General features: G+C 35.5%; 1 protein-coding gene across 1 annotated transcript; it reads right to left on the bottom strand.

The window, feature by feature from the left end:
- Window positions 1-5,139: 5,139 nt before the first annotated feature.
- Window positions 5,140-23,605, bottom strand: GJA1 (gap junction protein alpha 1). The gene is made up of 2 exons (XM_044676878.1): window positions 23,452-23,605; window positions 5,140-8,077 (listed from the first exon to the last, which is right to left on the bottom strand). Exon 2 carries the CDS (start codon window positions 8,059-8,061, stop codon window positions 6,913-6,915), a length of 1,149 nt encoding a protein of 382 aa, XP_044532813.1. The 5' UTR covers window positions 8,062-8,077; window positions 23,452-23,605; the 3' UTR covers window positions 5,140-6,912.
- Between the last annotated feature and the right edge of the window lie 1,762 nt (window positions 23,606-25,367).

Below are 25,367 nucleotides of genomic sequence, written 5' to 3'. Positions count from 1 at the left end.
AATAGAAGATTTCAGTGAAAGTTCAAAGGAGAAGAATAAAGTGTGAATAGAAAATGTAGAAACTAAATTTACAATCAATAGCTCAAAGTTGAAAGAAGGAGCTTCAATTTTCATAAAAGCTGGCATCATTTTTACTCCCATTGAATCATAAATGGCAGTATGTTGGTATGGTTATATTTAGATTTCAAATTACTTCAGGGAGAGTGAACTTTGAAACTCATGAGCAGAAAGTGATTCCACAAGAACATTTTTAAATTAGCAGTCAAAAAGTAATAATAAATTCCAACACCCAGTCGTATAGTCATTCTGAGGTTGATACTCTTGTCCAAAAGACAGGAAAAAGCCATCAGAGCAAAAACTATTTCTTTAACTAGTTATCCTGTTGTGTCTATTAGCTATGGAATCTAAGTTCATATGGTAAATAACTTAAGTGATTTGAAGTAGGCCTTCTAGAGAAATTTGGAAGGCTTTGTTTAATTACCCTTTGAGCATTTTTTCATACTTTTTTTTTCTACCTCCATGGTTGAGTCTAGACATTTCTACTTCCAAGTCTTCAAAGACAACACAACAGACTCTGTGACTCAGGCTCAAGTCTCAGTTTCAGTAAGGTCTCAATTTTACACTAAGGTCCTCTAAAGCTCTTCAGATGAATTTAAATTATAAAGTCATCTTTTCTGTTTGCTTAGATCTTACGAGCCTATCTAGCAAGCAAATTTTAGAATAGGCAATTTCCTTAACAGTAATAACAAATATCAATCAAAAAGGTCTTTCTCAGTACATTGATGAAAATATTTATACTTTTCTTTACTTTGTTTTGTGGCCAAAAATAGCTACTTGGATTCCTGCCAAAGAGTTCCAACTCTCAAGTAGCAAAGTGGTAAAATTCTCACTATCAATTCATAGCTTTTGGGTCTCATAATTTTAATAAATAGTAATGAAGTCTGAGCAGTTAAAAATGTTTATATGAAATTCACAAAATTCTCTTTAGTTTCACATTACATGGGGCAGAGAGTTCACTGGAAGAAAATAAGCATTTAGACTTCAAGTCTGACTTCTAACGGAAAAGGTGGGTGTCTGGTTGGGGCCATATTTATATTCAACAGGAAAGTATATGGACATTTAAACCACTCTTTAGGTAACAATCTAAATGAGCATGGGATTGGTTGGATTCAATGACCTTTCTGTTCCTTTTCCACCCTTAGATTCTGACTCTATGATTACTGGAGACATTAGTTCAGCACTCAGACACAAAGATCCTGAATAATTTGAGACTAAGAAACTAGTATAATATTCCCCTAAAAACCATTTTTCTCTTTCACATTAACAGCCTTACTTTTCTAAAATTCTTTTAGTCTTCCTTGGGTGGTAGTTAATTATATGCCTATGGTAAATGTCTGAAAGTTGCCAGCTGCAAATTCTGACATACTAAGTCTTAGCTATGCTCTAAGCAATCAAGGAAAGGTAGAAATTGAGTTTAAGAGCCAGTGGTATTTTAAATAATGTTTCTATACCCTTTGTTCTTCATTTCTTCAGAGTTTTATTTGATAAGAATAAGAAAAAGAAACAAGTCAGCAAAATTTATTGTTAAGTTTTCTCCTCTTTCTATACACAATCTACAGATGATGGCCAGACAGGTTGGGATTTTCAGTAGAAAACTAGAAGGAGAGGTAATATGTAGAAATGGAATAAATAGTATAATAGTGAACAAGCTGAAGGAGAGTCAATAGAGTTTTCAGAAACCTAGAAAAGAAAAATATGCCTAGGAAGCTGAAATAAGAGCAGCCTGAAAGTGTAAAGAGCCCTCTCTTTGAATCACATAACTACACTTGGTCTTCTTGATGAAAAGTTATCACACTAATTAAGAAAAATTTAAATGTTATGTTTCTGCCCAAAATTCTGAAAAGTAGTACAATGGCAATTTAAAATTTTCATCAGAATGAACAAAATGTGAACATTTTACATAAAAATGTGGGTTAATGAAGAATTTTGCAATGCCTATATATGAGCCAGGAAATAATAAATTAGAACTTTGAAAAGATATTCCCTTTGCATATAAGCATTTCTGACCACTTCTTTTGACAAAAGGAAATAAGAAAAGTCAATATCATCTGCTAGGAACAGCAGATAACCTGAGGAACAGTAGATTACATGCCTTCTCAGTTCTCAAATCTTATAAAATTTTGAGAAAATTACTTATTTTCTAAATGTATAAAAAGAAAAATGTTCATCAAAATCAATAGTTTGTTGTTGTTGTTGTTGTTGTTGTTGTTGTTGTTGTTGTTGTTGTTGTTGTGCCTAGTTTAGTGCCTTGAATATAGTAGGTGCTCATAAAATTATGCTGAATGAATGAATGACTTCTTCAAATGTCTCACAATCCTTAGGCATAGACCCATTTTAAGAGCCTAAATTGGCTTTCAGGTTGTTGTTGTTTTTTTAAAATAGGCAATGTGGACAGGCAAATGATGATGTTTAAAAATCATTGTGTATCATTCTGCCCAGAACAGACTGCCATTTCCCAATTTTTAACTTGCCCAGACACACCATAAGAAATTGCTTCCATTTCTTCCCTTCTAATCATGTCCTAAATACTTAAAATTAGTTCCTGACACTATCAAGGCATTCAGTAGTACAGTCGTTAGAGCATCTCTTTCCCTAATTGCATTGTACATGATTATCCACATATGATGGCCATGAGAGAAAAGGACTTTCTTCCATGGTTACCAACATTTTTATTTATACAGCCCTCTCCTTACTCTTAACCACCGTGTACCAAAAATTGACAAAGAGAAATGAGGAAACTGACGACATAAATATGAAAGGGGAGATTTGGAGGAAGGATATAGAGTTGAACTAAGATCAAATCTGGTTCTAATTCTTGCTACTGGGTGATTTGGGGAAGATCTCTTGACTTCTCTAGGTTCCAATTTCCTACCTTAAGATGAGAGAGTTAGACTAGATGATTTTGAGTATCCCTAACAATTTTAGATCTCTGAAACTGACATTAATGAACAGATTGAGAAACAACCTTTTAATATCATCTGCTAGTTACCATATTAGTTAGCAAACTTTGGTAAAAATTAACTTTTTCCTCCAGAATCAATCCTGTTTATCTTCACAAGAAGGATTCACTTAACCTATCTAATATTCTATAAATGTAGCCTCCTAGAAAATATTTACTTTGTAATGCATTATTCCACTAAGTGTGTTATACTGATTTAAACAGATAGCTTATCTTATAAGATGGAGCTATCGATTATTTTCAACTCAGCAATCCTAAAAAGACAAAGCTTTGTTAATGTACTTTTTAATATAGGAGTGATGGAATATGAACAACATATTAGATCTGGATTGAGAAGACCTGGTGCCCAATCATGACATTGCTATTCACTTTCCTGTGTGACATTAGGCAAGTTGCTAATGTATATCAGCTATATTTTCTGATATTATTTTTAAACTTTATTTTATATTTTTATATGTGGATGTAGATATGGAGAATATGATTTTAAATAAATCAAAATTGTGTTTAATTCATAGTAAAGCTTAATAGCTAGCTAATGAGTTAAGATCAAAATTTTATTAGAAATATTGATCCATGAAACACAATTTACCTTATTTGGCTTAAAAGATATTTTGTATAATTTGGTTTCTTCTATTAATTTCTATTTAGCTGCACTGTCTGTGAATCTTAAATTTTTATTCATTTTTCTGCCTCAGACAAGACTCCGTTCATATCAATTTCAAAACATGAAGTTTGTCTTCTTCTTAAATGTCTCAGTGATAATCTATACCAAAAATGTCAATTTGCAGCTCCAATGGGAAGTGGCAGCAAAACTCTCAATTGTGACCCTAACCAAATTAAAATATGATTGATAAATGCTTAATTAAAAAATAAAGGCAATACAATATAAGTAATTTCAATTTGTGATTTTATAAATCAATATGTAGCCTGCACAGATCCATGCCTGTTTGAGGTTGATACCATTAGGTTATACCACTTTCTAGTATAATAAATTCATATTTCTTTCTTAACCTTTCTCCTTTTTTCCTCATAAGATAGTTGGGCAGCTTTATTACCATGTAAACGTGACCAGATATACTGCTTAAGCAATCATATTTCATGATTACATACCCATGTATTTTGTGAGGGTATCATGTGATATCAAACTCTACAATGAGTAAGTACTTTAAGTACTTAACATATATCACAAATTCATAAAAAAATGAAAGGATTTAGTAGGCTAGTCTGGAATAATTTATTATCTATCCCTATCTAATCTCAGAGAATAAGTTTATTAAAAATATAATCATGAATGACAATATAATTTCCCAACTCAATAAAAACATGAATTTGAATTAGAAGAGTCCTACTATAAATTCAGTCATGCATCCAGATAAGTCACACTGCTTAGTCCTAGTAAATAAAGTATTGAAATTAGGCTTCAAAGTCTAAAGTGAATAAATTTCTAAAAATGGTCAAGTACTGTATGTCACTTAAAATAACAATCAGCATGTCTGAAAAGTGCATGATTTGGAGTCAGAAAATCTGGGTATGAATCCCTACTTGACCGTACAATCTCTATGACCTTGAGCAAGTCCCTAATCTCTCTGCAATGATACATGGTTTTTAATAATAAAATTATTTGAAAGGTCTTTAAATTTTTTAATTCAGTTTCTTTATGTTTTAAACTCAAGGAAAAACGTGGCATATTGATTGGAAAGCTTGCTTCTGAACCATGAAAATCTGAGTTCAAATAAAGGCTATTTTTGACATATTGGCTGTGGATCCTGGCGCAATACTTTAAGTCTCTCAGTGCTCTAGAAAACTCTCTAAAATCATAAATTGAAGAGAAGTGGCCATTCTGCATTGGTAGAGATAATTTTCTTCCTGCAGAATTCCCTGTACCATGAAATCACAGTATAGTCTCTATCTCTTTAAATTCCAATAAACTTTGCATATGCCAAGATAGCTTACTAAATTTCAGTCTGAATAAAATAATATGTTTTGGTTTACATATGCTCTAGAATTTGAATATGCAAAGCAGAATGTGATCTGTATGTACATCTTGCAACAATATAGTAATCATGGGGACCCTAAAAGTTAAAAAAATGAATCACACGGAAAAAAAAGGATGAAGTCAGTTTTATACTAAATTAAAACTTTATTGACTAAAGAACACTCCTAGAAATAGGATCTGATGGACTAGATCTACATACATGCAATGAAGCTGACCATGACAGTAGTTTAACATGGAATGTCAAACAGATTAGTCTGTTGAATTGTACAAAACCATTTTATGTATGTCGTGCAACAAAATGAAATCTATGCTAAGTATTTCCCCTGTTTGACTGTGATAAACTAATAAAGAAAAAGCAAAGCAGTTGAAGAAATGGCTGATTTCTCTGGCATATATTTCAAATAAATTAGTTTCTTGTGGACTTTTCAAAACTTCTTCCGGCCTCTGTTGAATTCCAAGCAAAATGTAAGTGCAAAGTCAAAATTTCTGAAATCCCCCAGATTCAGCTGTCAACCTCAGAAAAGAAAGCACGATGACAGCTAATCCTGTTCAGGTGTATGCATGAAGTAAGGCAAAACCAAAAAGATCAGTTACTGCAAAATTCATGTAGGCACACGTAATAGTACAGCTCTACGCATTTCTTCTAAGATTCTCACATTAATGACTACAGCATGTTTACAGTACTAAAGGTTCTATTGTTCAAGCATCAATGATTACATTTCAGAAAAAGAAAACCATTCATGCCCTCAATAGTGTCACTGCTACTTAAAAAAATAATAATTAACAAAACAAGTATCCATAATAGGATACATGGAAAAAATGTGTTTTAGAATTTAAAAAAAGACTAAAGTGTGCTTTTCTTGCACAGCAGGAATTATATAATGTAAACACCATATTGGCCCACACCACAAAAATCCATGAGAAAAGTTCAATTCGGAGCATGCTGTGTGTGCATTATTTTTCTGCCTGTGCTTGTGATTTCACACTGTATATGCCTGTACCGATCAATATACAGGATACCAAAATGCACTCTAACGCACACATACATGTACACACACACACAGAGACACACATGATTTTCCCAAAATGAAACATGGTTTGGCTCCCTGACTCCAACTCTTAAATTAGCAAGTGGTAGCCAAATTGTTTTTAGAATGCCTGTATCAACAGAAGGATGTGAAAAGATGATTTGGAAATGAGGATTTGTATGTAATGGTAGTGATAAAAATAATGGATATAAAAAACATCCAACATATATCCAACATGGAAGAACTTTTACCTGGCTGAATGATCTGCAAGTATACATGGAAAATGATCTTTTTGGTGGGCCTTGTCTGAAATTTTTGTTGATCCAAAGGATATAAGTTATCTAGTTCAAATTCCTTGAAATCTAGAAAATCAGACCTAAGAAGCTTACCTCCAAAGTGCAAATTTTAACAATGGAATGTTCTGAACAGGGAAACAGTAAAGGACAATCCTACGTCTTTAAATTGTTCAACATCATTTTCAGGCAGCATTTCATCCTGACAAAAGTATTTTTTTTTGTTAAACAGAAAATTATTTAGCAATCAACACTTTACAAATATACTCACATATATAAAACTTTCTAGGGAGAAAAACAAAAACACCCTACCTATGCATTGGCTAATCTTTTCCCATTTTTTTTTTTTTTTAGTATTTAAATTCTCTGAATCAACTACTTTAAATACCGTGTGCCTCTCTCAACCTCCCTCCCATTTCCCCAAAAAGAACCCAAATATTTTAAAGTCTTTGTGTTTGTCAAGCCTCCTGCCTGAGGCTATTAAGTACCACCTCCACTGGAACAAAATTAACACCTAGGATGCACAGGGCAATGCACCATTTTTCACTACTGATCCAATACTGTTGTTATAAAGCCTTAGATCTCCAAGTCATCGGGCCGAGGGCGGCTGCTGGCCCTGCTGCTGGCTCTACTGGAAGGCCTTTGGTCCACAATGGCAAGTGGCTGTAGCTCATGGCCGGCGGCTAGTTTTTTTGAATTCTGGTTATCATCTGGAAAATCAAAAGGCTGAGCGTGGGAATTGGAGATGGTGCTTCCAGCCTGCCCCATTCTATTCTGCTCAGCACTATAGTTGGCCCAGTTTTGCTCACTGGCTTGCTTGTTGTAGTTACGGCAAGAAGAATTATTTCGATCTCCCGTCACGAGTTTGTACCCTGGGGGAGACATGGGTGACAATGGGGCGGTCGGGGAGGAGCAGCCGTTGAAATAAGCGTATTTAGGGGAGCCGCAATCTTTGCTGGGACTCAGTGGGCCGGCGGTAGTGTGATAAGGGTCGGTTTTTCCCTTCACCCGATCCTTGACGCCCTTGAAGAACACATAGAAGAGCTCAATGATATTTAAGGCAAGAGATACCAAGGACACGACCAGCATGAAGATAATGAATATGGTTTTCTCGGTGGGACGGGAGAGGAAGCAGTCTACTTGGTGAGGGCAGGGATCCCGCTTGCAAGTGTAGACTGCGCTCAAGCTGAAGCCGTAGATGTACCACTGAATCAGGAGGAAGGCCACCTCGAAGACAGACTTAAAAAGGATGCTGATGATGTAGGTACGCAGTAACCCTCCGCGCATTTTCACTTTGCCATGTTCTTCAATTCCATATTTGAATTTCTTTATTTCAATTTGTTTCAAGTGCATATCCACATTGGCACCGTCCGTTTGGGCCACTTTGAGTTCTTCCTCCTTCTTGTTCAGCTTCTCTTCTTTACGCATCACATAGAACACGTGTGCCAGGTACAGGAGTGTTGGCACAGACACAAAGATGATTTGCAGGACCCAGAAGCGCACGTGAGAGATTGGGAAGGATTTGTCATAGCACACATTTTCACAACCTGGTTGCTGAGTGTTGCATCGAAAGGCAGACTGTTCATCACCCCAAGCGGATTCCACAGCGGTTCCCAATAGCAAGATTCGGAAAATGAAGAGAACGGAGAGCCACACTTTCCCTCCAGCCGTAGAATAGGCCTGTACTTTGTCAAGGAGTTTGCCTAAGGCACTCCAATCCCCCATGTTACCTGGATGCTGTCTAAAAAAAAAGAAACAAACAAAATTTAATCCTATTTGTTAAATTACTCTGACTGAATTATACTCTTTATAGATAGATATATTTAACTAAAATGCAATCCAAAATCATGTAAATTATAGAAAAATTCAATACAAATCTTCATATTCTTCAAAAAATGTACAAAATATGCTTATATCATATTTTTTAAATTTTTATTTTAAAAATATTTTCCATGTTTAGTATTTTATTTTCTTTCCCTCTGCTTTACCCTCCCCCTTCTAGATCCAATCAGTACTTGCACTGGGTTTTATATCACATTTTTAAAGAAGAAACTGGTTTTAATAAAGTCAAGTAAAGCATGAAAGCATTCTTCTGATAAAGATAGATAGACTATCTGTAACTCATGGTCTTTGTTACCTGAGACACTGAAAGGTTAAGTGTCTTAGTCACAGTCATACAACTAGTAGGTGACAGCAGGACTCAAACTCAGATCTTCCTGATCCCAAAAGAAGATTATCCACTATGTCATTCTGCTTCTATGAAAAACCTATAATAATTTATTTACTGAAATGGATATATTTAATAATAGCAATAGCTAGAATGTATAAAATGTTTTAAGTTTGCAAAGTGCTTTATAAATAGTAACTCATTTCATCTTCCTCACATCCCTGGGAAGTAGGTGGTATAATTATTTCCATTTTACAGATAAGGAAACTGGGACAGAGAGGGATTAAATGACTCACTAAGGATCACACAGCTAGTAAATGTCTTGAGATTGGACTTAAACTCAGATCTTCCTAACTATGAGTCCAGCACTCCATCAACTGCCCTGTCATAATTGCTTCGACTTAATGCTTATAATATCTAAGTGGATAAAGCAGCAGGCCTGGAGTCAGAATGACCTGAATTCAAATCATAACTCAGACATGTATATAGTAATTGTGTGACCCTAGACAAGTCACTTAATCCTTAACCATGTTTTCCTCAGTTTTTCCATGTGTGAAATGAACTGGAAAAGGAAATGGAAAACCATTTCAGTATTTTTATCAAGAAAACCCTAATTGGAGTCATGAAGAGTTGGACACAGCTGAAATGACTGAGTAAGAAATATTGTTTATAATAATTTATTTTTAATCTATAGAATACTTTTGGACTAAAGCCTATTACTAGTTCTGCCATTTGGCATGGGACTTGCAAAGCTATTTGTGTTATATCTATTTTATCAATGTGACAAATAAGGTTAGTTTTATTTGTTTTGATTTATAAAGGCACAAGTACAAAGTATTGATGTTTAATGTGTTGATATCTAAGCATAGAGACAAATATTTTTGATCCATAGTCTCAATATCTAAGATCACAGGGCTTAAAGAGAGGAAACTCTCTCATTAGTAGGTGAGAAAAGTGAGGTAAAGACTTGTACTTGCTCATGATTATCCAAATAAGTGACAAAGCTCGGTTTCTAATTTAGATGCCTTGACTCCAAATAAAATATATATGTTGTTTTTTTTCCCATACCCATGGACTACTATTATCAAAGCACATTTTATTCATAGGCACAGATTAAATATATAGCACTATGGCCTTACTTACTCCAAGCACATTGTGAATTATATACCCAGTGATTCTAGTGCTATTTCATTTTGTACTGGCTAAGTAGTGTCAATAATGTGGCACAGATGGCTTCTCTTTGACCAGAAAGGAAGAAAAATCCAATGAAATGTTCCAGTTTGACACATTTGTGTATAACCGCTATAAAAGAATATACTTCTTGTACACCATGTTTTACTAAATGGAAAAAGATGTGATTTGAGCATTTAAGTGGGAAGAAGTAGTAGTAAAAGGATTAACTTTAGATTCATTTTCCCACAAAAACACTAGATTCAGCCTTTTCTCGCTCTCTTCCTGGGTAATTAACATTTTTAAGTACACTTGTTATGACAGATGCGATTCATAACATTCTTCTAGACAGCACACATATAAAATATATCACCATCTGTTGTGCCAGGCCTGCCTCCAGGGGTGGAAACAACAGGAGTATGTTTTGTTAATATGTACTATCGGATGAATGCACCCCCTCCTTCTAACTTTGAATGCTAGTGAACTATTCCCCTAAAGAAAAAATGATTCCCATTTAGCTACTGACTACAGAATAGTGGGTAGAGACAAGTGAGGACAAGAAAATGTATCCACTGGCTAGCACTAATGAGAGGGAGTTGGTCCTCTCGCTTTAGACTATGAATGAGCAGAGACATTCCAATGAAGAGTAAAAGGTCAGATAAAGAACATCATCAATTTGAGAATGAACTCCATGATGAGAGAGGCAGTGGGAACTCCAAAATCAATGAAGGAGCCATGGTAGACCTAACCTCATGGTCTTGTGGTCCCAAAGTCTGATACCAATCTAGGGCAACTGGAGGAAACATCGAAAATCACCAAAGGCAGAATGAGAGGTGACATTACAATTGTGCTTTAAGTAGACCCAGAGGGAAGGAGTCAGAGTGCCAAGAACTGATAGATAGCACACTTATTGAAATCTTCAGAAGGAGGATGAAGATGATACTGTAAATCTGAAGATCAAGGAGGAAATAGTTTTGGGGCTATAGAGGGATGAGTGTTCCTTGCTTGGGAAATAGGGTGAATAAAGGAAGGACCACTCCTGATCCAGGTCTAGGGTGAGAGGAAATAGGCAACAGGGCTCATGATGATAGGCTGGACTGAGGGTCAGGAAAGAAGAGAATACATAGTTGGGGTTTCTGCCTCATTCCCTAGATTCTCATTGCCAGGGACTGAGGGTAAATGGAAACGGTATGTAGATAGATGATCACGCTCAAAGAACTGATGCCTTTTAGCTATGTGACCCCTGGCAAGGTATTTAACTTTTCTGAACTTCAATTTTCTCATCTCTAAAATGGATGGACATTTTATCATATTAACTCTGAGGTTTCCTCCACTTCTAAATATATGATTCTACAATCCTCTGAATCAGAATCCAGAAGCTCAAAAAATCAACAGCCTTGTCAGACAAGAAACTATCAGCTAGAGAAAAGGAAAAGTGAGGAAAAGAAGATGGGAACTAGAAGAATATGTCTAGTTGCCCTTAGTTGCCTTACAGAAATAGGATTATCCTTTTTTTTAAACCCTTACCTTCTACCTTAGAATCAATACTATGAATTGGTTCCAAGACAGAAGAATGGAAGGGCTAAGGCAATGGGGGTGGGCGGGGGGGGGGGGGGAGGGGGGACTTTCCCAGGGTCACACAGCTAGGAAGTGTCTGAGACCAGATTTGAATCTAGGACCTCCTGAGTCTGTAGGCCTGGCTCTCAATCCACTGAGCCACCCAGCTGCCAGGATTATTCTTACAACTGTTTCTTTTTTTTCTTTTAATAACAAATTTCCTCATAAATTTTCCAAAGTTATATGATCCAAATTGTCTCCATCTCTTCTTTCCTCCTCCCTCCTGAAGCTGGCAAGCAATTCACTCTGGGTTATACATATATTATCATGCAAAACATGTTTCCATATTATTAATTTTTTGTTCTTACAACTGTTTCAAGCAAGTCAATGCAAAGGAGTATCTGCTGAACACCCAGTCCTTTGCTATTTCTCTCATTAATTGTCATCCTATAAGAGGGAGCTGTGTGGACAAGATAAATATTTGGTAGATAATGAGGAAATAATTGTTTCAGTTCTGGTCAAAGTAAGTACCAATTTGGTGAATGCAAGGAATGAAGGATTATATGATAGGTCAGAGACTGGAGTAGAGAAGGGAATAACTGAAGGAATTTGGGAAATGATTAAGGGAAAACTAGTAATTATTAAAAATTAAAATACAATTCCAGAATCTTACTAAAGAATTAAAGTTTAAAATCAGCAAAGATTAAGTTCCTCATATTTGCTATATATTGAGAATACATTTTTTAATGCTGTTGTTGTTGTTCAGTCGTGTCTTCATGGTCCCATGTAGTGTTTTCTTAGCAAAGACATTATAATGATTTATCATTTATTTTTCCAGCTCATTTTATAGATAAGAAACTGAGGTAAACAGAGCTAAATGACTTGCCCAGGTTCACATAGCTAGTAAGTGTCTGAGACCAGATTTGAAATCATGAAGATGAGTTTTGGTGATTCTAAATCCAGAGTCCTATTCAATATGCCACCTATCCTCAAAGAAGTTATCTTCAATTTGTAGGGGACTTAAAACAGGAAAAAAACCACTGGGTAAAAGGAACATGATTCAATGAAAATTCAAGTGGGCCATTTAATATTTGTATTATCTTAGGTAAATAACTTATGTTTCCTTATTTATAAAATGAGTGGATTCAACTAAATGACTTTTAATGTCCCTTCTAATTCTAAATATGTGATATAGGAATATTGCTAAATTAAATATGGGATTGGGTGATTGAGGCATTTGTTCAGAACCATAAGAATTTTGAGGAAAGGCACATAAAACAAGTTTCTATTCATAAGTGAATACCCTCTTAAGGGACATAAGAACAGTACCTTATGGATGCATGTGCCATGTAATCCAGAATAGGCACTTGTCTTAGAATTTCCTGACTAGAACAAGAAGAGGATAGAACAAGGAAGCTGCTGTATGTAGCTATGATAGATCCTCCACTTACCATTTACACTCAGTTCTTCAAAGGGCAGTTGTACTAAAAGCCTCTAGGCTATCACCAAAAAAAGAAACTAGGATGAGAGAGAATGAGTCAAAGCTTCCCATTTATAAGAGGGTATTTTCATTGTTTTAGTTTCCATGAACATATTAAGGGCTGTTTGATTCTGAGAGGAGAGGAAGTTTGGACAGTGAAATGGGTTTAAGTTGCAGATGAACAGCCTGAAAAGAAGAAGGTCAAGAAACACACAGAAGATTAAGTAGGCAAGGGGAGAATGGAAGTCCAGGAAGAGGAACTTGGTCTTGAAGGACAGATGTTGTGGAGATTTAATGTAAAAGAAAAAAATTAAGGAATTATTGAAAATACCAGTTTATAAATTAAGAAGTACAATTGACTAGGATCTCACAAACAGAACAGGATTTTTGGACCTATGTCAGTAGACAGCAGAGAGTTTCTATGTGATGATGTGTAAATTGGCCCTAATTCTATTCCCAAAGATTTGCAATGTTTTGTCAGTGCCATCTGCTTTTGCTCAGAAAAATAGCAGTCTTGGATGATTGACTTCAAAATTTCAGGAAAACATCCAATGAGGTATAATTGTAAACTTTGAATGATTACCAAATGCTTCCATATATCACACCATAATCATTCAATGATAAAAGAGTTTAAGACAGACTTTGCACATGATTAGGAACTTTATGAGTAATAATTTTAGCTAGCCAGTATTTTATATCATTGTTCAAAGTTTAATAAGTTTTCAAATGCTTATGGCAAATAGCTACAGAGTTTACATAAGATGAAAAATCTAGAGGGGCTCTTAAATAATCATGGCTCACATGGAATCATTTGTTCACATTAATCTAGTAAGGAGAACCACAGAGTGTCACATTTTAAATGCTCCTTTCAATTTCATTCTAACACTCTACAAAAGTCCCAAAAGTGCCAGGGGAAATGAATTAGAAGGTTGGACAATTCTCTGGCGAGCAGCTTTCTTAAGGTTATATCATCAAACAAAATGTGCAAAATAATAGTTTGGCTTCCATATAACTTCTACTTGAATTTAACAAGTTATGAAACCTCTTTGGAGGAATAATATAATTTAGTAATGAGATCTGATCTATCAGGTTGATCACCTACAACATAAACACAATCTGTCATTATCATTATCTAAGAGACCATCAGAAAATTTGAAGGCAATGGAGGTGACTCACCAGTAAAGGTAACTAAATCAGCAAAAGGTAATTCCTAAATACTGCATCCTTCTGCCATCATCCACTTTTCCCTGTTTACATAGATTAATCATGTTAAACATTTGTCCACCTAATGACATCTTCCTTATTCTAATGCTTCGTTTCAAAAATACTTTTAAAATCTAAAAATATTACATATTAAAGTCCTTTTATAAATCAGATCTCACTAAGTCATCCTTAGAGAGACAGATAGAATCTTTATTTTATACAGTAGTAACTGAAACTCAGTGAAGATGATTGATTCCTAATTATATAGGAAGTAAGTAGCAGAGATGGGAATATGATTTTTTACTTTCTACCACCTAAACCAGGACTATAATTGTTAGATGGATCCTGGAATCAATTGATGTAAGCAAACTCTTTGTGGGAGCCAAATATTCAGTTATTAGAGTTAAATGAACTCTCTTTATATACTTTGCTTCTGTTAGTCCACCTTTCATGATCATATATAGTACCTTATGAAAAATATGGAAACCCAAAGCCCTTAGTCCCAAATTGTACTCTGTCTGGCCTCTTTTTTTTTTAAACCTTTACCTTCCATCTTGGAGTCAATACTGTGTATTGGCTCCAAGGCAGAAGAGTGGTAAAGGTAGGCAATGGGGGTTAAGTGACTTGCCCAGGGTCACACTGTCTGGCCTCTTAAAGACAGAAGCAAAGCTCAAAATAGACAAACTACAATCCCAAGAGTTTTCTCGCTGAGCATATTCAGAATCCTTGTAAAGAGTTGGGAAAGCTACAAAAATGGAAAGGCTTGCAGGAAATGAGAGCAGGTATTGAAATAGTAATACTCTCAATATTTTGATACTGAAGCTCCTTTCTTTGAGGTGTTCTACTTTCCCCTTCTACATCTTCCCCTCTCTTCCTCCACAAAGTTACAAGAATTCTAAGTGATTTTATTAAGAATACAAACATCTTGAAAACAAAGCTTGAACGTGAAATTATTTTGCCTACATCTTTGCCAGAGATCAGCCTAAAAGACAAATCATGCTTCTAGACTTGCATTTTTTGAGCCAAGGTCAGGCAAAGCCAATCCTAGAATTGGAGTATTCTGATGTCAGTAATGTTACTATGCTATATTACTATACTACTATACTCAGTCAAATTAGAAAATAAATTCTAATTTCAGTCACTTGGTTTCTCATTAAAAATAGGACAAGCTTGTAATTAAAGCAATCATGAATTGGGGGAGGCAGTTAAAGGACTGCCTCCTAGAATGAAAATAGATTAACATAGGTTCATGTGTGTCTAAAATGGAACTTGACACATCTATCAATATAATAAGTAAGCATAAGATGGATAAGTTTGATATAATGGTAAGAAAATTGATTGAAAGTTAGAAGATCTGGGTCCCAATCTGCCAGAGGCTATCTGACTCCACAGCATGGTGCAGTGAAAAGCATATGGGCTCTTAGATTTGATTTCAAACTCAGTATGACCTTGGGCAAGTTATTTTCTATCTCTGAACCTCAGTTTCCTCAGCAATAAAATAAAGTGAAGGAAATAGTCCGTGAGTTCATTTCTATTTCTAATTCTATCATCTTAAGTACTTTTCAACTCTGGATCTCAGGTATAAAGTTGGGGGGAGTAATGAGACCATCAAATTTCAAGGAAAATGAATATATTACTTTTTTTTCTTTCTCTTAATTCCTCTTCTAGCTCTAACTTCTTAAACATTTTCTTTGAAACAGTTAATCATTGAAATTTGAGATGAGGTAAGATGGAGGAAAAGTTTCTGGAAGTTAGACTCTTAGACTGCAAAATGAGTTTATCAGGAAAAAGCAAGGGAGGATCATCTGTGCCATTTATAAATGAGCCTAATCACAAAAACCTTATAGTACAAGGACATTTGCTATGAAAGAACTAAAAATCATACCCCCTCCCCCAAACTCTTTTTTTAATGTCATAATTCCCTGATCCTGGATCAAATCGTCTCTAAAAGGTAATGTTTAAAAGAATGTAGGTCATGCTCACACACTTAAAAGACATTTAGCAAATAAATCAAATGTATTCTTTTTTCTACTGTATTATTACTCTACAGACACACATACAAATATTTATTAGTGAGTTGTGTTGGAAAATGAGAGGCAGCTAAGTGGCATAGTGGATAAGAGTGGCAGACTTGGAGTCAGGAAGACTCATCTTCTTGAGATCAAATCTGACTTCAGATTTGTACTAGCTACGTGAACCTGGATACAAGTCATTGAACTCAGTTTGCCTCAATTTCCTCATCTGTAAAAATTAGAAAGAAAAGGAAATGGCAAACAACTCCAGTAACTTTGCCAAGAAAACCTTAAATAGGGTCACAACTAAAATGACTGAAAAACAACAAATTAGAAAATTAATAGATAAAAAAGTTTCCTTTTACAAAAAGGCACAAGAAAACAGGGTTTCATCAGTCTCTAAAGGTCTGTTGCATAAACTCCATTCCTTGGAATCAGGTATCTAATTTTCAATGGATATCAGTATAACAAAGATTGCTCTGAACGTAGGGACTGAACAATAATACATAGTGATCCCCAAGTATACTGTGACTTATTTCAATAGAAGAGATTTTAAAATACAAAGTCTTATTAGCCATTTTTTTTAATTTGAGATTATACTCTCCATTAATTTTCAAGCATCTCAGGCTCTCTTCCTCTGATCCTTCCTCTTTCCCTGATTCCTTCAGCAAGTTTTTATGTCTGTATATATGTGTGTGTGTGTGTGCATGTGTGTGTATCTAAACATACATACACTCTCTCACACATTTACACACATACACACATATAAGAGTCTCTTTTCCTCTCAATCACTCTCAATTTGTTTCATATTTATCTGTACATGTCTTAATAGTCCTAATAGAGGGTAAGTTTCTTGGAACTGGGATCATCACTACCTATTAAAATGAATATGGGAGGAGCAGCATAATAGAGATGAAGTTTACTAGGTTTGGCATGAGAGAACCTAGGCTCAAATCCTGGTTCCATTGGGTGCCTTTGGACAATTTATTGTCATCGAGCCTCATTTATTTTTCAACTAAAGAGGGGGGGAGTTTGAATTAGATACTATTTCAGTTCCCCTTTGTCTTAATATCTAGGAGCCTATGGATTGAATGATCAAAGTGACAAATGAAAAATTGAGCTTCAAAAGCACATATAGATACATACATACTCGAGCTGGCAATGGAAAACAATTGCAAATAAGCTTTTTATTAAAGAGCTTCTCAAATTTATTAAGAAACTTTATAATGATTTTAAACATTTGGATAAGTAGTTTCACCAGATACCTTGAATTCCTATTAAGTTTGGCAGTAATGTTATTACAGGTTGAAAGGACAATTATAAAAGAAGTGATGTTATTAATCATGGTATAAGTACATTTTCTTTAATCAACTCTAGATCTAAAGCATTAATATAATTGGTTATTATGCTCTAAATCTGTCACATCCTGTGCCATGTTTGCAAATTCATCTTATAATTTTTCCATCTTTTATTGTATATGTGCTCACAGTTTTGAAATTTGTTTTGAATATATAACATACTACTTAACTGCATAACTTCATAATCATTAAAAGGTTAGGTAGTTGTTTAAACTTGTAAGTTTGTTTAAACTTGTATTTAGAAAGCACTGGATTTGGAATCAGGACCTAGCTTCAAATTTCAACTCTGCTACTTACTGTGTGACATTTGGGTAAGTCTCTTTCCCTCTCTGAGCACCCATGTCCTCATTAGAACTTTCATTTCCTGATATCCTGGCTAATCATATATCTTTATTTTAAAAAGAAGTGTTTCACATTTCTGCAGATGTTTCAGTTTGGTAGATGGGAGTTTTCACTCAACATCTGAACTTGCTTAAAGATGTTTAAAAGAAACTGGAGTTAGTTATCTGTCTGCCACCCACTAGTGGTTCCTTAATCTGGGCAGCTGACCTCCACAAAAGCTTCAATAGATGGCTCTGGGAGGAGAGGAGGAAACAGATAAGATCTAAGTGTAAAGGCTCTGCCTCCATGCAGCCCACTAGTGTTAATGGGAACAAGAAAATGGATGAGGGCAAATTCAAGACCTAGAGGGTGACTATGTACAAGCAGTTGTTCACTTCTGATATACTGTCTACTGCCCCAAGCTCCTAGCATAGGTTTTCCTATGTCCTTTTGGAAAGGGACCTCTAGAGATTGTCACATAAACTGGTAGGATAAGAGTTATTCTCTTATTTAATCTGATGATCAAAAGGGTAAAACTGGGGGAAAGGGGTAGAAATAATGGTTTCTCTCCTCCACAAGGAAGCCAAGGGGGGGGGGGAGAACAACCCTGAAATATTCAATCTATTGTTTTGTACATAAAGTGTAAAAGAAACTTGGTGGAGTGAAGGAGGCATCTGATTATAGGTCAGAACACCTAAATTCAAGACCCCAATTCTGTCACTAACTAGTTATGTGATGCTAGCACATTTTGTAATAGTCATTTAACCTTCCAAGGCCTTAGTTTTCTCATCTGTAAAATGAAAAGTTATGTCTAGGAGAGTTTTTAAATCCCTTCTGATTCTAACATACTGAGCTTCTCACTAATTTAACTGATGTTTTCCATACTGAACTGACTCCTTGTTTTGCCATCTTGACACACCCATAGCACTCCCATGAATGTACCAATTAGGAACAATCTATTTTCTTCTTTTTTTAGAATAGATCTTCTAAATATTTCTTTTCTAACTTTGGTGTCATTTCCTTTGGGAGGAAGAAATAAAAATTTTAAAAAGTTACTTAACCTAGGGTTCTGGACCTTTTTTAAAAAAGATTTTGATAACAATATAATATATTTAATTTGTAATCCCTGTGAATTAAATTTTATGCATTTAAACACATTATTCTGAGGGAAAAGTCCAAAGACTTCACATGATTGCCAAAGTGTTCATGACACAGAAATGGTTAAGAATCTTTGAATTACAGAATTTTCCCCATGTAATAGCCTTTTTTTCAAGCTTTTCCTTTTGTACATTGGGCTGTGCAATCTTGTTGCAAAATGGAAATTCTCGATTAGAGATATACAAAAGAAGAAAAGGTAAGGCAATGTTTTCTGTAAATGAATTACTATAGAATGCCTGGCATGAGTAGGACAACTAGATTTGAAAAATGGATAAAGTGATGGGGCTAGAGTCAGGATCATCCTGAGTTCAAATATGATCTCTTTCACTTACTAGCTAAATGACCCCGTGCATGTCACTTTACTCTGTTTGCCTAAGTTTATAAAACAGCTGAAAAAGGAAATGAGAAACCATTTCAGCATCCATGCAAAGAAAACTCATTGGGGTCACACAGAGTTAGACACTACTGAAAATGACTGAACAACAACAAACCTGGCATCAGTATCTGTACAGGATGTATGCAAAGAGACAATGAAGGAAGACTAGTTCAACTCAACAATTGGCTGTGTGATTGGGGGCAAGCCACTCAACCTCTCAATTGCCTCATCTATAAAAAGGCTGTCCAACTATAAAGTTTATAGTCCTGTGATCCTATTTGAAGAATGAAGAAAATTCTAAATTGCTCAGGAAATCTACAACTCAATAGTTCATACTTTGTCAACACAATCTATTAAAAATGAATAACCCTTTTGTGTTATGGTTATAACATTTTGACAAATTTTTCCACAGACTTCATTTTTGTCAGAAATAGTTTAAAAATAAGTAGCAGAGCAAATGGATAAAGATCTTTCTTGACTAGTACAATAGGCTTAGTGAAATTACCAAGAAGCATTTTACTAAGGACTTACCATGTGCCAGGCATTGGGGATAAAAAGAAAGACAAAAACATTGTCTCTACCTTTTAGACAAAAAACAAGTGCAATCTATCTTATAGAGGCAAAGCAAAAAAATCATGAAACTATGTAACTCATTCAGAAAATAATCACAGAGAGAGAGAGAGAGAGAGAGAGAGAGAGAGAGAGAGAGAGAGAGAGAGAGAGTATGAGGTGACAGTTATGATAAGGATATTGATCAAATACATGAATAAACTACTTTTGTCTCCACTTGATAACAGTCATATGTGTTGTATATATGTGTGCGTGTTTGAATGTGTGGGTGAACATTTAAATAGACATTCATCCTCAATGGAACCTTGAAAAAGACTACAAAAGATAGAGAAAAAAGAGAGAAGGAGGAGGAGAAAGGTAAATGTGTATAAATATTAATAATTTGTTCTCCATCCCACCAAACCCCTAACAGACTAAGAGATATACTATCATAAAGAACCTTTATGTTACAGCAATGAATGGTCTACAACTAGTCAATGGAATGAAATGTGCCAAGAGTTCTGGTCCTTCTCCACATTCCTACATGTCTATGCCAGAATTTAAAGCAGATCTAAACAACAAAACAACTCAAAAAGCCAAGAGAGAACAAACTCTCTTGGATGATTGGGAAAAAAATCTCCAATCCCTTTGAACACCGGGTTTCTTCAATGATGCCCAACATCTGAAGGAAAACAGCTGTAATGGGTGAAGAAGTGAGGATATGGGGGCTACTTTGTCAATAAATTTCAAAAGGTTTCTAGAAAACCTTAAACATTTTTAAATAGTATTGAAAATATAAGAAAGATATTTTCATTATATTGTGTTTCCCTCTACCAAAAAACAAAAAAAGCAAAAGGCAATTTTGTTCACATATAGTAAGTAAAATTGCTCCTCATTTGGCAGCATGGTACATTGCTTAATAATCAGCACTTTGCTTTATTGTGTGCACAAACACTTATACAAGAAGCTCTGTAAGCTTCATGAGAGCAAGAATTTTCATTTTTGTTTTTGTACACTTGCACAGTGCCTAGCATAGCCATACCAAGCTTAAAACTTTGATTAATTAAAGAAAACAATCCTTCCTTCAGGCCAAATGAACCAATGTCTTCAGAGCTTCTAAGTGTGTCCTATCATAAAGAGTAGTGGAAGGTCCCAGTTCAAATCCAGATTCTGCCACTTACACTCCTATAACCTAAAGCATGTCACTTCATCTTAACCTTCCACTTTCTTCACCTGTAAAATGAAACAGTTTGACTGTGACCCCTGAGACTCCTCCTAACTCTAAGTCTATGATCTTTAATATAGTCCAACTCCGTTCATCCGGTAGTCTTTGTTGTCTTTTTCAGGGAGTGGTTAAATGAAAGGTGGTTTGGGAGGATGGGGCTGGGAGATGTGGATTCTCCATTACATAGGAATTTTACCTCAACAATCTCAAGCATTAAATAAATCACAAATTAGGTCATCTCATATAAGTTTTCTAAACCAATACTTAACTTTTCTTTCATCACAGACTTTGTTCAAAATGTATAAAATTTATTCCCAAACCAGAAGCTGTGTTAGATGCTAAAAAGTTCAAGGTATAGATACATGTCTCCTACCATAACTCTACAGCTTCACCCCCAACAAACTGGGAAAGAAACAAAGAAATGTGTGTACACACACACACACACACACACACACACACACACACACATATGCTTGCTTATATATAAATCAAATGTACATGGTGGAAAAGAGAACAATTAAAACAATATAAAGTTATAAAATTCACCTAGGGCAGGGTGGCAAATCAATCAATATTGAATTTAATAAACATAGCTAAAGAGGTAGGATCTAAGCATCCCCAGATAGAGTTAGGTTGGACTTGAGAAGTTTGTATTCTTTTCTTCTCCAAGTAATACTTCAGTTTCTTCATTTAAAAATTAAAGCAATGTCTCCCACTCACGTCAATCTCAGAGAGGTTCATAGAAGTCCTAAAAAAAATTTTTTACGTCCCTTCAAGATAAAAATTATTTGGCCATGTTTTATTACCCTACCTAGACTGATTTCTACAGCTATACAACTATGTCCATACCCTGCAGGTCTGAGACAAGAAAGGACTCTACTTAGGCATATCAGATCAGAGAGTGACAAATTCAATTCAATCTATTGTTTCCTTCTCTTTCAGGATTCCAAATTTTGTCCTCTAAACACCTACTGCCTTTTTTTTTTTTTTTTTTTTTTTTTTTTTTTTTTTTTTGGATTGATATGGGTCAGCAGAAGCATTTTCACTATAGAAGACTGTGAGGGCAACAATTCAGTCAACATTTCAAAATTCAAATCTTTGGGAGTTCTGAAGTATTGTAAGCAGTCCAGATGTTAAGATGGCAGAACTTATGTTGCCGCCCGATCCGATCCCCGCCACATACAGGAGTCTTGAGACACAAGTCACTACTCACAAGAGTTTTCTTTTTCTTTTTCTCTCTCTAGCGCTCTTTTTTTAAATGTTCCGCTTTCAAACATGGAAGCTGCCTGAGAAAATACTTTTTTGCTTTTCAGCCCATTTACTACATCTAGCAGGACCTACTTTAAGGAGTTAAACTAATTGCTTTAGTCTGCGGATAAAGACAGAAGAGGGTAAATCCTTACTGGGCACAATCTTACATTTTTGCATTTCTGAATTACAGAACATGTGTTTTGTCAATAAGTGAATATAATTGATCCCCTTTTGACAAGAGATTGGCTGAATCTTCGATTATTGGCAAGAACACAAGCAACAAAGGGAAACCCCTCCAGCGTCCTGGAATCTGCTGCAGGTTTTTAAAAAGGAAGCTCTTTGTAAGATGCTGTTTAAGAATCTCTCTTTTCCTATTCTTTCCCTTAGCTTTAGAGACAACTTATGGGTACTACCGGCTGGCACATGCTGGGACTGGTTCGCCCCGCTGTTGTAATAATCAGCAAACACCCACCAGCCACTGAAAGGACCTCCTTTCCCACAAATTGCCAACGTGGTGGGAAAGCACAGGAGGTTTCCTCTCCAAACTTCCCCTCAATAGGAGAGTTCTCATAGGAGTTGGAAACACAGAGTAAGGAACCTTATCCAAAGTTATTTTTTAAAACAATCTCCACACTCTCTTTATCCGGCTGGGGTTTGTAGATCAGGTTGTTAGAAAAGGAGATAATTTCACGGAAAGACCACGTGCAAGTTACGGGATCAGCATTAGCAGTATCTTAACGTGCCTAATTAAGAAGGGAGCTCTGCACAGGCTATTATAAAGCAATCAAGATTTCCATATGAAAGAAAGTACAACTGAAGAAAACAGATAGGAACCACTCAAGGCAAGCTCTAACTTTGAAGATGCTGTCCCCGCGCGCCCTCCCCCCATTTCCCTCCAACTGCAACACACCTAAATTAGTTTAAGAATCAAAGTACAGTTACACTTTATCCAACGACACTGTACACACACATGTACATATATGTATATTATGGAACAAAAAAAAATCAGCTACCACTTTCCAGATTGCAAGTAGAAAGTTCTGGACAACATTTTACCTGTTGCAGCTTTAACTGACAAAACTTTTTAAACTCTCCAGAGTAAGCCAAGATATTCGAAAGTCTTATTTAAAAAACAAAACAAAACAAAGGAAGTTCATTCCATTCACTGTAACATTTGCAATTCTTAAATACGAAATTTTCAAGCTCTTAACAAACTTTAGAAAAGTTTTTCTTAAAGAGAAAGAAGATGATAGGTAAAGTTTTGGTTTTTTTTTCCATTAAAACTTACTCTTTTGCTTAAAAGGAGTGATGCAGCCCAAGCAAATGATTGAACTCTTTGGAGGATGAAATAAAATGGAAAAGCCAGTTCAGGCACTCAGACCTGTCTATTTAAAGTTTAAAAGTCTGCTGCCGTTTCGTCCTTTCCTCCCTCCTTCCATCTAATGAAAGAAAAGTGCTGATACCTCGTAAAAGCCTTTTTGTAACTTGGAGCACAGAGAGCTTTTTAAAAGTTTCAAGCCACTGACTAAACTTAGAGGAGGGGTTAGCACGAGAAAGGGGAGGGCCCGAAGGAGAGGAGTGGCCAAAGAAGAGCCTGGAGCAACAGCAAACTGGGGGAGGAGAAAGGCGGGGGACCAAAGAGAGGGTAAAGTGGACTGGTAAAAAACTGACGAACTTAAAAAGTGTCCTGCCACTAAAAATCAGAGCAAAATAAAGGTAAAGTTAGATTCATTCCTCTGAACTACTGAGTCTCAACAACGCTGTTGACCTGTCTCCCTTTTGAAGCTCAAGAAAGTTAAAAAACAGCAACTGCTATATTAAAAACGAAAAACACATCCTTTCCCTAAAGACAGCGCAGTGACTGTGGAATGCCTATACACAGAGAAAGAGACAGAGACAGAGATATATAATAGATATATAGATAGACAGACAGAGATATAAACTATTGTTGTTTTTTTTTTTTAATGGAAACAGGATTCCTGAAACTAACAATGGAAACTAAAGGGGGCTGGGAGTAGCTTCTTTATAAGCACTTTCCTTCTCTTTTCTAGATAATGACAACTAGCAAGTGGGACACCCTGAAGTTTACAAAATAAACACATCTGTTTAACTTTTTTTTCCTCCCCTTTTTGCCTACCCTGGATTTTTGCCATTTCCTTCAGAAGCCAATCAAAACGCTAAGGTATATTTATTTAGGAAGCTTTTGGAAATTCAGCTGACTGTGAAATCCTCATAGCATACATAGTTTATCTGTACAAGTCTCAATAGAGAGTTGTAGTTATAATATAACCTCAGCACCCTTTAGTGAAAGTGCCTACATTAATGCAAGATACTTAATAAAATAGCAGCATTTAGTGAGAAAAAATAGGCTTTTCATTGAATGCAGACTTATAGTACTTATGTTGCCAATTGGGTCAAGGTCAGATTAGCTTTGGCTCTCATCCAAATCCATTAGACCCTCCCTGAGACCAACTCCCTCTCTAAAAATCACAGAGGGATCTTTTCCCCAATAGTTGTGGAGACTTGCACATAATTTTCATGAGTCGCTCTGGTGTTTCCATGACACTAACTATTCAAGACTCTGCATCAGTCTTTATAATTACCTGAGTTATATAAAGTTATTTTGTTGGATGCTCTCACTTCTAGTGTAGGCAACTCCTTCGTGGGCTCCCCAGAGTCCGCAGCAGAGCTCTGTGGTTGGACAGATCTCCATAAATGTTTCCCTGATGCACCAGGATAGGGTAGGTAGGAGATACTGCTCCTATGAGTTCATCAAGTGCTAGTAACTCTCATCTTCATTTCCCAAGACTCTCTTACAGGAGAGAAATGAGACAAATATTTTTTAAAGAAGTACCATTCACCAAAGATACAAATTGCTTTCCTTTCACTGAATGGCCCCATAAATATCTTGTAGAACTTATGAGTCCCCTTCTTTTAAATCATTATTTTATCCTCATGTTACTCTTGCTCTTCTTAATGATCCCTATAAGTTGCTAACATTATGAAAGAAAGAATACAATCTGAATGAAAGAGAAAAAGAATATTTTATTTTAACATTATCTAGTAACACAAATTGGCTTGAAAATAATCAAATAAATTTAGTCAAACTGGTTGACAATTAGTCACCATTTAGGTGTCATGTTTTGTATTAACCAGTTTGAATAGTATCTATTTAGTTCTCCATGCAACTCCAGACTAGTTAAA

This window comes from Gracilinanus agilis, chromosome 4 (assembly GCF_016433145.1).
Source record: "Gracilinanus agilis isolate LMUSP501 chromosome 4, AgileGrace, whole genome shotgun sequence".
Classification (NCBI taxonomy): Eukaryota; Metazoa; Chordata; class Mammalia; order Didelphimorphia; family Didelphidae; genus Gracilinanus; species Gracilinanus agilis.
The sequence above is the reverse complement of the archived record's forward strand: the minus strand, read 5'-3'. Positions and strand labels throughout refer to the sequence as shown.

What these genes read in the sequence shown, in the direction of transcription:
- GJA1 (XM_044676878.1), bottom strand. Translation starts at nt 8,061, where the DNA reads ATGGGGGATTGGAGTGCCTTAGGCAAACTCCTTGACAAAGTACAGGCC.